The following is a 15573-nucleotide window of genomic DNA, read 5'->3' as shown; positions in this document are numbered from 1 at the left end:
GGTCACTTTAAGTCTCTTTGAGGTCATTTTGTGTCTCTTTGTTGTCATTTTAAGTCTCTTTGAGGTCATTTAATGTCTTTTGGTCATTTTGTGTCTCTTTGTGGTCATTTTGTGTCTCTTTTGGTAATTTAATGTCTTTTTTGGTCATTAAACAATTCTATGAGGTAATTTAATGGCTTTTTTTGGTCATTTTAAGTCTCTTTGAGGACATTTTGTTTCTCTGAGGTCATTTAATGTCTTTTTGGTCATTTTAGTCTCTTTGAGGACATTTTGTGTCTTTTTGGTCATTTTAAGTCTTTTTGGTCATTTTAAGTCTCTTTGAGGTCATTTTGTGTCTCTGAGGTCGTTTAATGTCTTTTTAGTCATTTTAAGTCTCTTTGAGGACATTTTAAGTCTCTTTGAGGTCATTTTGTGTCTCTTTTGGTCATTATAAGATTCTTTGAGGTAATTTAATATCTTTTTGGTCATTTTAAGTCTCCGAGGTTATTTTGTGTCTTTTCGGTCATTTTGTCTCTCATTGAAGTCATTTTATGTCTCGGGTAATTTAATGTCTTTTTTTGTCGTTTTAAGTCTCTTTGTTGTCATTTAATGTCTTTTTGGTCATTTTAAGTCTCTTTTAGGACATTTTGTGTCTCTGAGGTCATTTAATGTCTTTTTTGGTCATTTTAGTCTCTTTGAGGACATTTAATGTCTTTTTGGTCATTTTAAGTCTCTTTGAGGACATTTTGTGTCTCTTTTAAGTAATTATGTATCTTTATTAGTCGTTCTGTGTCGCTTTGGTGACTCATCATACCAAGAAAAGATCCCTGACTTTTAGAAACCCTTTCTGACTGGTTTCCAGCAAAACAGCAAACAAAATCCAAAAACCGTGGATTATTGGTGGCAGCAACAGTCAGCACTAATAGTAGTGAAACTGGCATAAATACTAACAGAAGTACTCGTGGTGCAGCAGGAGTTGTGGTAATCTTCTAAAACATTACTTGCACGACCTCATTTTACACACGTCAGCGTCCTTCTCGTGTGCCGCAGTCCCCAGGTTGAGAAGCCATGCTCGGTTTCACATGTGCTCAGAAGATTATTTCTGTAAAATCTGTGACGGAAATCAGGGTTTACAGGCGCAGGAACTGTTGTTATTATCGCTCCCCGAGGTCAGAACTTAATTAGACTGAAACCTTTCATGTACTCTGCTGCCTCTTAATTGAAGCCTTTGCAGAACGATTTAAAGCTGAAAGCTCTGCGGAGTTTGATAGTGGAGGATCTAAGGAGCCATTTTAGGTTCGTTTAGTCAAGATTTAAACAGGTTTGGCATTTGAGACAGCCGGCTGCTTTTAAAAGCCCGTTTTAAGCACTTATGTAACATGATAGTGTTTTCTCTTTCATGTGACCTTGGATGACTTTGCACTTGATTGCTATAAACAGCCTCCGATCTTGATGCTGCTTTCCTCAACCTCACCAAAACAAAACCTGGATTAGATTTATTTGCAAACGATGCTCTGTCTCTGATGTGTCTGATGTGTCCTTGTTCTGTTTCCTCAGGTATGGAAACCCTCCCGCGGACCACAAGCCACTGCGGCACGCTGCCGTACCAAAGAAGCAGCTACGGGCTGAGCACTGCAGCTCTGTACGTCGACTCCTACAGGGTGCCCGCCGAGCCTGTCTTCTCCCACCGCCACTCTGGACTGGTGGACCGGGTGGCCACGCGCACCCCGTCCATCGAGAGCATCCACAAGGACCCCAGGTATTCACACACACACACACACACACACACAGATGTATGTAGATGTATGGGCGGGCACAGATATGTAAAGATCTCTTCTACCTTTACTACCAAGGAGCAAGAAACACAGATTTTGTGTTTGGTTTTGTGTCTCTTTGTAGTCATTATAGGGCTTTTTGTGATTTAGTGTCACTTTATGGTCATTTTGTGTTTCTTTGAGGTTCTTTTGTGTCTCCTTATGGTTGTTTTGTGTCTCCTTTAAGTAATTTTGTATGTCTTTGACGTAATTTTGTGTTTCTTTTGGTCGTTTTGTTTCACTATGTAGTCGTTTTGTGTCTTTAAAGTAATGTTCACCTTTTTTTGGTAGATTTGTCTCAGGTAATTTTGTGTCTTATTTTGGTTGTTTTGTGTCTTTTTTTGTTGTTTTGTGTCCCTCTTAAGTCATTTTGTGTCTCTTTTGGTTGTTTTGTGTCTCTCTTAAGTCATTTTGTGTCTCTTTGAGGTCATTTTGTGTCTCTTTTGGTTGTGGCTCTCTTAAGTTGTTTGTGTCTCTTTTTGTTGTTATGTGTCTCTCTTAAGTCATTTTGTGTCTTGTTTAAGTCATTTTGTATCTCTTTTTGTTGTTTTGTGTCTCTCTTAAGTCATTTTGTGTCCCTTTCAAGTCATTTTGTGTCTCTTTGAGGTCATTTTGTGTCTCTTTTAAGTTACTTTGTGTCTCTTTGAGGTCATTTTGTGTCTATTTTGGTCATTTTGTGTCTCTTCAAGGTCATTTTGTGTCTCTTTTGGTTGCTTTGTGTCCCTTTCAAGTCATTTTGTGTCTCTTTGAGGTCATTTTGTGTCTATTTTGGTCATTTTGTGTCTCTTTGAGGTCATTTTGTGTCTCTTTTGGTTGTTTTGTGTCTCTTTTAAGTCATTTTGAGTCTCTTTTAAGTCATTTTGTGTCTCTTTGAGGTCATTTTGTATCTATATGGGTTAATTTTGTGTCATTTTTTTAGTTTTGTGTCACTTTGTAGTCATTTTGTGTCACTCAGAGGTAATTCTGTGTCTCTTTTAGGGTTTTTTGTCTCTGAGTTAATTTTGCGTCTTTTTCTTGGTTGTTTTGCGTCACTTTTTGGTCATTTTGTGTGTCTATGAGTTATTTAGATGTCTTTTTAGGTGGTTTTGTGCAATTTGTAGTCATTTTGTGTCTGACTTTGTGGTCGTTTTGTGTTTCTATGTGTCTGTTTTGTGTCTCTTTGTGGTCATTTTGAGTCTCCTTTGGGCCACTGAGCCTGTTCCTGGTGGGCCTGTTTAGTATTCCATTCATTAATATACAGCAGGCCGATTCAATTGGCCTGCTGGCTTTAAAATCTGGCCTAATTGAATTTGTATTGAGTTGCCCAGATATACAATATGCATGTGTATAAATAAAGCTCCGTGATTTGACAAACCAAGATAATTACATACAGAATTCGTACTAAAATCAGTTAACAAAATATTGTGTAGACTGACTTGTGGCTTTTCTAATTTAATACTGTATTTTGTTTCAAGCAAGGTGGGCCTGATCACGGAGCTCTGCAGTGGGACCCTATTACACCTCTGCAGCCCTCTGTTGAGCTGTGATGCTGCTAAATGTCACAAAATGGAAAGGAGAGGTAAAGCGACTGGACCTCACTGAAAGTTTTCTGTCTGTTCCCCCTCAGGGAGTTTGCTTGGCGTGACCCGGAGCTGCCGGAGGTCATCCACATGCTGCAGCATCACTTCCCCTCCGTCCAGGCCAACGCTGCCGCCTATTTGCAGCACCTGTGTTACGGCGACAACAGGGTCAAGGTGGAGGTAAGGTGACGGGGGACACGCTGGGCTGCTGTCTGAGTATAAATAACAAGACGGACGTTACAGACATGACTCACTCCTCATGTGGAGGAAGCTGCTGCCACGTTTACAGGCTTCACTCCTCTCTGAAGGCAATTTTAAAATTCATGCAGCTCTGGCAATTTGACAACCACTGACGAAATATGTTTGAAATGAATGCAAACAATAATTAACTGTAATGTTTAAAGACAAGGATCAGACATTAATACAGGCTTTCACTTTTGATTGATTTAATTGCTCATTGCTGCAACTGTTGCCCATTTACATTGCCTTAGATATCTCCTATTGTATCCACACACTGTCTCTGAGAGTTTATTCTCAGCTAACAGGGTTTGGAATTTTACTTTTCTCACTGCCAAACTCCGAGCCAAAGCGCCATCTGCTCCAACAAAACTTTAAGTAACATGGCTGCCAAATGTGCCGGCGCTCCGACACGCTGAAACGCTGCTCACTGTCTCTCTTTGCTCTGCTTCCCGTGCAATAAATAACTCCAGCACAATTGCGGAGCTTCACGCGAGAGCCATTTCAGTGCCGTTTGGTTTGTTTGGTGATGAGCTTTTAATTAGCCTTTGGAGCGGCCTGGAGACACGCCTGCTCATTTTGCCAGAAACAAATGTTTTCAGTGACGGTTTGAACACAGAATCAGAGAGAAACAGGGAGCGTCTGCTGCTCTCCTGAGACGGGTTTATTTCGAGATGACACAGGAAAGTTTTGAACATGCCACAGTGATGCTTGTGATTGTTCCAGCACAGGTTTTATTCCAAAATATTTCAGACAGTCAATACTGAATGAAAACAGTGCAGGGATTTTCTTTCAAAAGTTATTTGTATTGATTTAATTCTTGACTTTTTCAGCTTCTATATTCAGTGTATAGTTTGTGTGTCATGACGTTCTTCCACCTCTGTGATCGGTCGCTGGTCTGCAGGTGTGTCACCTGGGAGGGATCCAGCACCTGGTGGACCTGCTGGATCACAAGCTGACCGAGGTTCAGAAGAGCGCCTGCGGAGCCCTGAGGAACCTGGTGTACGGCAAGGCCACCGACAACAACAAGGTGGCGCTGAGGAACTGCGGCGGTGTGCCCGCGTTGCTGCGCCTCCTCAGGAAAACAACCGACAATGAAGTTCGTGAGCTGGTCACGGGTACGTCAAGTCAGGTTGAATTAAATGAGCCCTTGGAAGTTTTTAAAAGATGTTTACAGAAGTCTTTCTCAGCAAAAGGCATTGTGGGTATCCTTGAATGCTTTTTCTTCCTCATCATTTGCCTTGGCAACTTATTTTAGAATTTTTTGCATAGTTTACGTCCTTGTTTGTGTGCTAGCAACCCATCAGCTGTTGGTCTGACGACAATATAGCTTCTGGAGGCAACAGTCAATATTTTGGGAGAGATCCAGTGTAGCCAGCGGATATCCGGGCCAAGACTTTCTTATCAGTGTGTTGGTCATTTTGGCTAATTTCTACAAACATATTATCTACATATGAATGCAGAAGAATAAAAAAATAAAGCTAAATCATCGCCAGACGATAACCGATAGTTTCCAAGATTGCATTTCCTTGAGAAACGCACCCACAGCTGAATAATTCCCCCACGCCTGTCCACATGAAATGGTGTTGAACTCTCTTGACAAAGGTCCAGAAGGATCGAAAACCAGGCAAATCTTGTCCTGTTGCCTAAAGATTCTTCATACAAATGCAGATATCTGTGTATAGATATTATATTGCCAGCAATCAACCAAGTGAGGATCCATTCGTAAAAACGCTGGTGCCTTAAATTGCCCATAGAAGGCTGGTAAATTCAGGAAATCCAACTTAAAGGGTTGGTATTTTTTCAACCTGGACCCTATTTTCTTATGTCTTTGTATATAAGTGACTAATGGGAAGAACTTTTTTTTTGCCACTGACAGGCTCAGATTATTATTACGAGTGTCTAGCAACATCATGGAAAGGATCCCCACAGAGATAGACCTTTATGTTTAAGAGTAAAATCATTTTTGTTTAACTATGAACAGCCCCAGAATCACAATCGCCACACCCACCAGACTTCATTTAAATAAACAGTAATTTAACCTTCATCAGACACACCTTATTCAAAGTCGACAGAAACAAAATAAAACTCACAAAAACCATCTTGGTTCATCTTTCCTCTGTTCAAACAATCACCAACTCTTGTCAGGTTAAAATAAACCTTAATTCACCCAGTTAGATGTGAAAATATGCTGGCTGTATACACGCTAAAATCACTGTTTTTTTAAATAGAGTCTGGTGGGTTTGGTGAAAGTGATTTTAGGGCTGTTTCTTGTGAAACACACAGGTCTATCTCTGTCGGGATCATTTCCGTAATGTTGTCAGACACTTATAATAACAACCTGAGCCTGTCAGTGACAAAAACAAACATTTTTGGTGGATGTAAATTGACGGTGCACAATTGCCCCAATTGGTTACATTGCAGCCTGTTTCGCCGCAGCCATCTGCAGCACTCTTGCTTAGTACTGGGCTAATTTAGGAAGGATATTTTTTGCCATTCAGCACTTAGACACAAAAATATGAGTAAAATAGGGTCCAGGTTGAAAAATACCGAACTTACCCTTTAATGTGAGACTGTCAAAGACTTAACTAAGAACATATTTTTAAAGTTATGGAAATAAATAAATGAAAACAAATTAAATGACATAAATGCATGAAAATACACATACTTATAGTTGATCATAAGATGTGTCGGATACATTTTTTGTAAGTGAGTGCTGTAGTTAATGAGAAAATAGCAGAAACACTTTTAAAAGGCCTACAGGGATTCGATCACAGCTGAATTCTGTCTCTTAGTCAGCGGCCAAATCTGCCACCAAATCCTAGTAACAGTCAAAGACTGAAACATAAACATGATACCAACCCAAAACAAAAAATCCAACGTATAGATCGAGCTCCTAAAAGTTGCCTGTGTTAGCTCGCTGTCATCTCTTTGCTCCTGAAGAGGTAAATTCAGGTGAAAGCAGCATCCACACTGACAAACACACTCAACATTCAAATCCCGCTGTGATGCGCGTGGGTGTCAGCCTGCTTGCGAGGTCCGCTGGCCACCCGGGCTGGCCGGCTTGCTGGCTGAGCGTCGGTCTGACTGGCTGGCAGTGCATTAATCTGTGTATCGGCTGTTCTGTGGGAGGTGAGAGCGGCAGCGGCTTAAACACTCAGCGCTCAGTGTTGACAGAACAGATCTCGGCACAGTCGCTGGGACAGATGCTCAGATAATGTGCTTTGGAAACAGAATGCCGCTGACAGCTCTGCAGCCACACCACACATACTGTTTAATACCAGGAGATATGAAGCTGCGAGACGCCTCATATTCTCGGGAAAGACACAGACGAGGGTTTTCGGTTTGATATAAAGCTTTGGGAAAGTTTCCAGTTTTACAGCTCAGGTTGGGATTTAGATTTTTAAAGATGTACTGTGGTCGACACAAACGGTGAAGAACGTCCAGTTTATTTCTCTTTTCACCTGAAATGATCTGATCTTGATTTAACATATTCTAACATTTAGTAAATTTAAAAGACCAGCATTTTGTTTTATGATGAAGAAAATTGAAATGAAGATACGGAGAAACCTTTTAGTGCCAAAGACTAAAGTTTATTTTTATTTTATTTTAAATCAAAGTTGTCTTCAACTACTTAGCACTCCGCACCGGTGACAGCCGTGGCTGGAGGCATTATATTTTCGGGTTGTCCATCCATCTGTCCCATTCTTGTGAGCGCAATATCTCAAGAGCGCCTTGAGGAATTTTTCTTCAAATTTGGCACAAACGTGGGGCGCCGAGTAGCTCACCTGGTAGAGCAGGCACCCAGTCTACAAAGATTACGTCCATACAGCAGCGGCTGCAAGTTCGAATTCAACCTGTGGCCCTTTGCAGCATGTCATCCCTTCTTTCGCCCCCTCTCACGCTAGCACTGTCCTATCAAATAAAGGCTAAAACGTCCAAAAAATCTTTTCTTTTTGGTGGTCAAAGGTTACTGTGACCTCATGTGTCCCATTCTCATAAACCAATATCTCCAGGACACCTTAGGGGAGTTTTTTTTAATTTGGCACAAACGTCCTCTTGAGACCAATGATGAACTAATTGGAATTTTGTGGTCATAGGTCAAAGGTCAAGGTCACCATGACCTTGTCCCTCCCATTCTTGTGAATGCAATATCTCCAGAACATCTTTCGAGAATTTCTTTAAAATCTGGCACAAACGTCCACTTGAACTCGACCATTAACTGATTGATATTTGGTGGTCAAAGGCCAAGGTCACTGTGACCTTGCATCCATCTCATTCTTGGTAACATATTAACTAAACGTTCAGAGACGTTCAGAGAATTTCTTCAAATTTGAATTTAATAGTGAATCAAGTCATGAATGAACTGATTAGAATTTGGTGGTTAAACGTCAAGGTCACTGTGACCCTGTCCATCATGTTCTTGTGAAGGGAATATCTCAAGAACACCTTGAGGGAATTTCTTCAAATGTGGCACAAACGTCCATTGACACTCAACCATGAATAGATTGAAATTTGGTAGTCAAAGGTCAAGGTCATTTTGACCTTGCATCTGTTTCATACTCATGAGTGCAATATCTCAGGAAGGCCTTGAGGGAATTTCTTCAAATTTGGCACAAATGTTCACTTGGACTCGAAGATGAACTGATTAGAATTTGGTGGCCAAAGCTCAAAGGTCACTGTGACCCCACAAAACATATTTTCAGTCATAACTCATAAAGATTTCACCCAAATGTGGAACAGAATAAAATGATGAAGTGATGACATTTTTTGCATTTATTCAGCACAGGTATGTTAAGGGTTCGGAGAAGGTAACAAATGGTGTGAACGTTCCCTATTCCATCCTCCGCCCAAAAACACCCACCCACATAATACGCCTCTCTTAATGCAACACTTTCTGATTTAAACTGATGACATGAACGTTTTTACATAGATTATTTGTGTTGCAGCTTGCAGGGTGGAGTGAGGCTTTTAAATGGTTGTGGTTTGATTTAAACCCACGCTAAAAATACGTGCCAGTGTTGGTTGAAATGAAAGAGTATTCTGTCTTTTGAGTTTTACTTTGCCCTCAGCAAACTTTATTAATAAGGCTCTCTTCAAAACAGACATTACAAAGTGATTTATGTAAGAAAAAAAAGGTAAAGAGTGAGATTAAAGAGACAGAACATGGGAACTGAAGGCTATGAAACCAAGAAAGAAGCCAAAGAAAAGAAACAGAATTTTCTAATTATCTAAACACCAGCAGCATGTATTCCTTTTCCCTTCCGCTTTGACCTTGATTGAGCAGCCAGAAGTCCTTGCTATGATCTGTAGCTGCTGCTTCTCAAAATTTACCAATCTACTGTGTGAAATTTACTGCTTCAAGAGGTGTTATTATACCAAGCCAAATATGGAATTTAAGTAGAGCTGGAGAAATGGCTGCGTACCTGCAAATTGGCAGCTAGTGAAGTAAAACTTACCACCATCAGTCATTAGGCTTGTCTGAGATGAACTGAGCCTCGCTTGGAAAGTGTTTGAGATCTGGCAGCAGCAGGAGGCGGTGACATGAAAATTCGGACAGTTTAATGAAGATAAAGGAAGTCACAGAAATATTTACATCCTGTTCGATCCATCTGTAGGCGACATGTAGATATCTATGGATATGTTTGTTAACAGATCAAACCTTCGCCTACAATCTGACGTTAAATATTAGCGTAGGATTTTCTATAAAACGTCTTGTTTGTGGACAAAACTAACCACAACCAAGCGTTTCCCATCATGCCCTGGGGCTTACAGTCGGTCGAGAGCAACTGCTGCGCCTGGCTCTAAAACTGCATCCACGTTGATCTTGTGAGGTTATCGTTGCCCAAGTGTGCATGACAGAAGAGCAATCGACTCTCTTTTAGAGCAACGTTTGGTCGTGTGTACGTGCATGTATGAGTTTGTGTATATGTCTGTCTGCAGCTAATCTCACAAACTACTGGACCAATCAGCCTAATAGTCTGTGTGCACATGTATAACTGTATCCTTAAGGATCTCTGATGGTTGTGTTGATTCACAGCCTGTTATAGGTTAGGGTTAGGGGTGGAAGAAAAAATCGTGTGGTCTGGGGTGAAGTTGGTTCTGTTGGAAAGAGATCTGTCTTTATTGGCACCCGCAGGCGTCCTGTGGAACCTCTCATCCTGTGACGCAGTGAAGATGACCATCATCCGCGACGCCCTGAGCACCCTGACCAACACGGTCGTCATCCCCCACTCGGGCTGGAGCAGCGTCTCGCACCGCGACGAGCACAAAGTCAAGTTCCAGTCGTCCCTGCTGCTGCGTAACACCACCGGCTGTCTGAGGTGAGGAGCGAATCAAACGCACCCTCTTGTGATACATTCATTTTGTTTTGTTTTGTAGATTTATCTTGTTACAGGACAACTCAAGCCCTGCTGTAAGAAAATGATCCTCTCTTTGATTGGAGAATAACGATCGATGTCACCATTACTCTCGTTATTTATCAACATTAATCATCGTCTCTGCTGATGATGTTTATGCATATTCATCACATTTAGGAGGCACACTCCCCTACAGTTAGGACTGTCCCCAAACCAAACAGATCCATTCTCATTTCTAAATGAAAATAGATTTCACAAAGTGCCTCGCCTCCAAATGTGTTGACTTACCAGTCGTGCCGTTTGCTCGTTAAATCGATTCTCATTTTGAAATGCAAGAACGACTTTTGGATTTATCGGTCGTCTGTGCTGCTTTTTTTTTCTGACTGCTTTTCATTTTGACGATTCTGTAAAACCACAGCACATAATCACGATCATAAAATCGTCAGTGAGGGCCCCTGTGATGGAGATTTTATGCAGGCGTGAAGTCTTAAGTATAGATTTGACCACAGTGGCCTTCAGAGGCAAATAACAGCAGAGTGATAACTGTGCGTTTTAAAAGTCAAAGCCCAGGGTGAACGTTTAGATTAATCATCAGCAGGGTTTACACCAGTAAACACAGCAGAATATGGAGTACGATTTAAGACAATGTTTAATAAATAAGTATGACTGTGGAATAAATCCCCAAATAAATAAATGAGAGAATATAAGAAATGGAAATAAAAAGAGCTGGGGAAGAAAAATGTGACATCATGAAATGAAAATTCCCTGAAATAAATAAAGTCCTTTTTAAAAATAAAAATAAAATAATAAATAAAAGTAATAAATAAAATGTACAATATTATGTATTTATATCTACATTTCCATATTCATAAAGCTTTACTTATTCCATAAGAATATTTATTTATTATTTATTTATCTATTCATTTATTTCATAATTTATTTTATAGCTTTATTTATTACATAAGCATATTTATTTTTATCTATTTATTTGTCTATTAATTTATTTCAGGATTTAGATTACAGCTTTATTTATTCCACAGGCATATTTATTTATTTATTGAACTAGAACTACCTTCATTTATATAATCAGATATTTATTTATTCATTTATTTATTTCAGGATTTATTTTATAGTTTTATTAATTTCATAGGCATATTTATTTATGTATTTATTTACTTAGATGTTTATTTATTTATTGAACTAGATCTATCTACAGTTATATAATTAGATAATTATTGTCTCATTTATTTATTCCAGGATTTACTTTATAGCTTTATTTATGTCATAGGCATATTTATTTATTTGTTTACTTATTTATTTATTGAACCAGATCTATCGATTTATATATTTAGATATTTATTTATTCATTTATTAATTTCAGGATTTATTTTATAGCTTTATTTATTTCATAGGCTTATTTATTTATTTATTGAACCAGATCTATCTACATTTATATAATTAAATATTTATTGTCTCATTTATGTATTTCAGGATTTATGTTATAGCTTAATTGCTCCTGGAATCCCAGATGATTCAGTTCATTGCAGCTCAAGATAATAATGCTGAATTTCATGTTTTGCTAAAAATAAATAAATGAATAAATAAATAAAAGTTATAGTCACATATGGCGAAAATAAATAAATAACAATAATTAGTAAGTAAAAAAATAAATAAATTAAAGTAGCATATGGCAACGTCTTCACACATTCATGTTAGCAGAAGGAAGTAAATGAAGTTTTACTTATTGAGGTAGGTCAGTGGTCAAGATAATATTATATATATATATATATATATATATATATATATATATATATATATATTTAGACTCAATGACATCTCACTGGAAACAAATCTAAAATATCATAAAAATAAATAATATAATAACATTCCTGACATCACAATATGGTGTGAAGATGAGAAAGACTGAAGTACGTAGATATCAGTCAGATATCAGAGAGGACGGGCTGGTAGATTTTAATTCATGTGGCCAACTTAGCGAAACAATTAACCCATTGCTGTGATGTATCAGCTAAGCTAGCACACTTGATGATGAGAATGAGATGAGAAACTGCAGACAGGGCCGACTGGCGTGGCCCAAGACCGAGACAATTCAGAGTTCAACAAAGCACAAGACCAAGAGAAGGCAAGACTTGAAACATTTGGAGTACTGCAGCCCTGTCTTGAGATTAAAAATGAATCAGAACAATTTATTTTTAGACTAGTTTGTATGGTGTTTTGTACCCAGTAAAACCAAAAAGATGAGTGAAGACAAATATCTGATTTAATGCCGTAATATATCAGAGTTTAATATATAATAATAGATTATAAACCATTTCTGTAAACAACCTTATTTACTGTACTTGTTAATGGGACTGCATCGTCATGAACGTGATTACAGATTATGGCCAATTCTTTCGCCCCATAGTCACAGAAGCAAATATTGGACCCATTTATCACAAGCCACATATCTTCAGAACATTCAGACACCAAAATGGCAAATTTCAGACGGACAAATCAGGAGGAAATTTACTTTGTTCAAGACCAGTCTCTGTCTCAACAACACACTCTCGCGAGATCCGGCAACAGGTATCTCCTCTCTGGTGCTGAAATCAGTGCAGTTTCACCAAAGATACTGCATTAAAAAAATATCTTTTGCAGCGGATATCTTAGTTACAACATGATTGAGCTAGCAAAGCAGTTTTGTGTTGCTATGTGTGGTCTTTATTCAGTTTTGGGAAATCACGATGTCTAGAAAGCGTCAGTGGCTGCAGCTGACAGGGACAGCTAACAGCAGCAGCAAAGCTAACATCAGGACGTCATCTGTTAAAAGCCTCCCGTTGTCGGATACGACATGAAACTACTCCACTTAGCTCAATCATGTTGTAACTAAGACATCCGCTGGAAAAAAGTTTTTTTTTTTCATGGACCGTTTATTTATTTAGCTTACAGCCAGTAAGGGTACGCACATGTTGACAGATACCCGTCTTTGATTGGCGGTTCTCCATTGTCTTTGATTGGGGTACGGGGGACAACGCCTACTTAGGAGACCGGAAATGTATACCATTTCATACAATGGGAGTATATAGAGTGTGCCACGGCTGACGTCGAAACCTGGAAGTTTAGCATCGCGCTGGTTCCCGGAAGAGAAAGTAAATGTGATTTTTGCATTGCGTTTTGGATTATGTCAGAAAATAAGCTCTGTGGCTAACACAAGTTTATGATACTTACAGGTTTTATTCAGCGAGATAATCTTCACATATGAACACCTTTCATACCGTGTTTGAAGCTTAAATGCGATCGCCAGAAGTACAAAGCTAACGTTAGGCTTTAACGGACCACGTTCGCATGACTCTTGACGTCACCGCCACTAAGCTTTCAACTGATTTCGGCCGCTTTATTTTAAAAACATTGTATAATGGAGAAATCGGACTGTTTAAGCTAAATAAGAAGCTGTAATGGTGGACTGCCAGCACTCTCGCCTGTTCGGGGGTGATGACGTTTAATGTCCCCGGCAGGGTTTGTAGTCGTATTGAGCAACTTGTTAGCAACCGCCTTTTTTACGACACGTAAAAGCTTCAAAATTTACAAGTAGGGAATTTACTGACGTGTTTTATATCGTAGAACAAAACCTGAAACTTGATTAAGCTTTTGTTTACCACAGACCTTATTTGAGGCATTTTACCAAAATCCCATTCAAAAAACGTGTTGACTTTTAGACGAGAGAACTGGAAGTGCTAAAAGCGCTAACGGAGTTCCGGGTTTACTGGCACACTCTATTGTAGGTGGGACATCTTGTAGTAATCCAGTATCTTTGCCGTAAGTAATACAACGTACCCGTGAAACTGCAATCAAATATTTCTTCAAACCAGTGTGAATGTTACTTTGGTTTTGTATTACATATCAATTATGAAGGAGTTACCACAAACGGCTTTAAACATCCAGAGACGTTTTATAAAAATGTCAGTTTACTTGTGCAGTGATGTGTCTGTGTCATTCTGCAGTTACACCTCCACAACACTAGTTGGCGGTGGAGGTTTCTGTGAAGTGCTGTAAAGTTTAGTTGATTCAAAACACACATTAAACACACATTAAACATGGCTTAATAGAGACAGTTTCAAACACAAGTACACAAATCACCTTCACTATAACTCGCAGCCATAGACATATATACATAGACGCCGCATTGACTGCCGCTGCCTATTGGAGCCAATGTCCTCGCCAGCCGCCATCTTGGATGGGTCTCGCTTCACCTCCACAGTGCATTCACTTCTATTGAGGAAGGAGCTGTATGCACAAGTAAAATAGAATAACTCGCTGAATTTTCAACTGATTTTCACGCGGTTTGGTTTGTTACAAACGGCACACATGTAGTTATGATACAGGATGCTTTCGTACATTAAAAATGCGGGATTTCATGCTTTAATACTTTCTGCAGATAGCAACAGCATGTTATTTAGATCACAACACAGTGCTTTTATTCACCTCAACCCCAGAGTGGTATATATATATATATATATATATATATGTAGCATATTATGTATAGCATAATATGTAGATCTGAGGTTTGCTCAAACTGTCAGCTCCTTTAAATCAGGGCTAAAAACACTATTGTTTACTGAAGCGTACTTAGATTAAATACTTACCTGCTGTATTCTACTGCCCGTACTTTTTAACTACACACTGCTGATTTATGCCCGTTATTATTCTACTTCTTTTCTTATCCTGACGGTTCAGTGTATTGAGCCTGTTTTTATTTTATGTTACTGTATTTTATCATTATCACTATCATTCTCAATTTCTATTTCCCTTTTCAATTGACTGTTTTTATTGTTTTAAATAGTGTCTTGTTGCTTTTAATGTCTCTGTAAAGCACTTTGAACTACCTTATGTTGAATTGTGCTATACAAATAAACTTGCCTTGCCTTGCCTAGCACACCTTTGTGCACATATTCACTTTTCCACCAGCTGTGCTGCAAATATCCCCTGCTGCTCATCCTTCTGTATCTTTTTTCAAATTATCTTGACCACAGTCCCATTTTCATAGTTATAATACCAATACCAACATTAATTTCAGTGTTTATGTAAATACTGAAAATGTTTTTTACTACTTTTGAGGGATCACAGCAGTCAGTGTAATAACTTTACTAATCCCCGAAAAGAAAATTTCAAAGAAGTCTGTAAGATCATCTATTTAACAAAGAATTATTAAGTCTGATGGCTGTGGGTATAAAAGAGAGTGGGTGTGTGTGAGAAATAAACTCAATCAACAATAGAGCTTTTTCTTTATTAAAATATATTAATAAATGTATTAATATGCTATACTGTTTTGTTTTGTGTATATTGTGTTTATACAGTGTATATATATATATGTGTGTATATCTATCTATCTATCTATCTATCTATATATATATATATATATATATATATATATACATACATACAGTACAGGCCAAAAGTTTGGACACACCTTCTCATTCAATGCGTTTTCTTTATTTTCATGACTATTTACATTGTAGATTCTCACTGAAGGCATCAAAACTATGAATGAACACATGTGGAGTTATGTACTTAACAAAAAAAGGTGAAATAACTGAAAACATGTTTTATATTCTAGTTTCTTCAAAA

General features: G+C 38.5%; 1 protein-coding gene across 1 annotated transcript in view; it reads left to right on the top strand.

Moving 5' to 3' along the window:
* The window catches only part of LOC125884754 (plakophilin-4-like), a 75598-nt gene that overhangs the window by 48978 nt on the left and 11047 nt on the right, over positions 1 to 15573 (top strand). Inside the window, exons 8-11 of the mRNA XM_049569921.1 lie at positions 1537 to 1738; positions 3400 to 3532; positions 4494 to 4707; positions 9729 to 9912. Coding sequence (XP_049425878.1) covers positions 1537 to 1738; positions 3400 to 3532; positions 4494 to 4707; positions 9729 to 9912 — 733 coding nt within the window. The remainder of the gene's footprint in view (positions 1 to 1536; positions 1739 to 3399; positions 3533 to 4493; positions 4708 to 9728; positions 9913 to 15573) is intronic.

The sequence above is a fragment of the Epinephelus fuscoguttatus genome, linkage group LG24 (assembly GCF_011397635.1).
Source record: "Epinephelus fuscoguttatus linkage group LG24, E.fuscoguttatus.final_Chr_v1".
Taxonomy (NCBI): domain Eukaryota; kingdom Metazoa; phylum Chordata; class Actinopteri; order Perciformes; family Serranidae; genus Epinephelus; species Epinephelus fuscoguttatus.
Note: the sequence above shows the minus strand (reverse complement) of the source record. Positions and strands in the feature narration are given on the sequence as shown.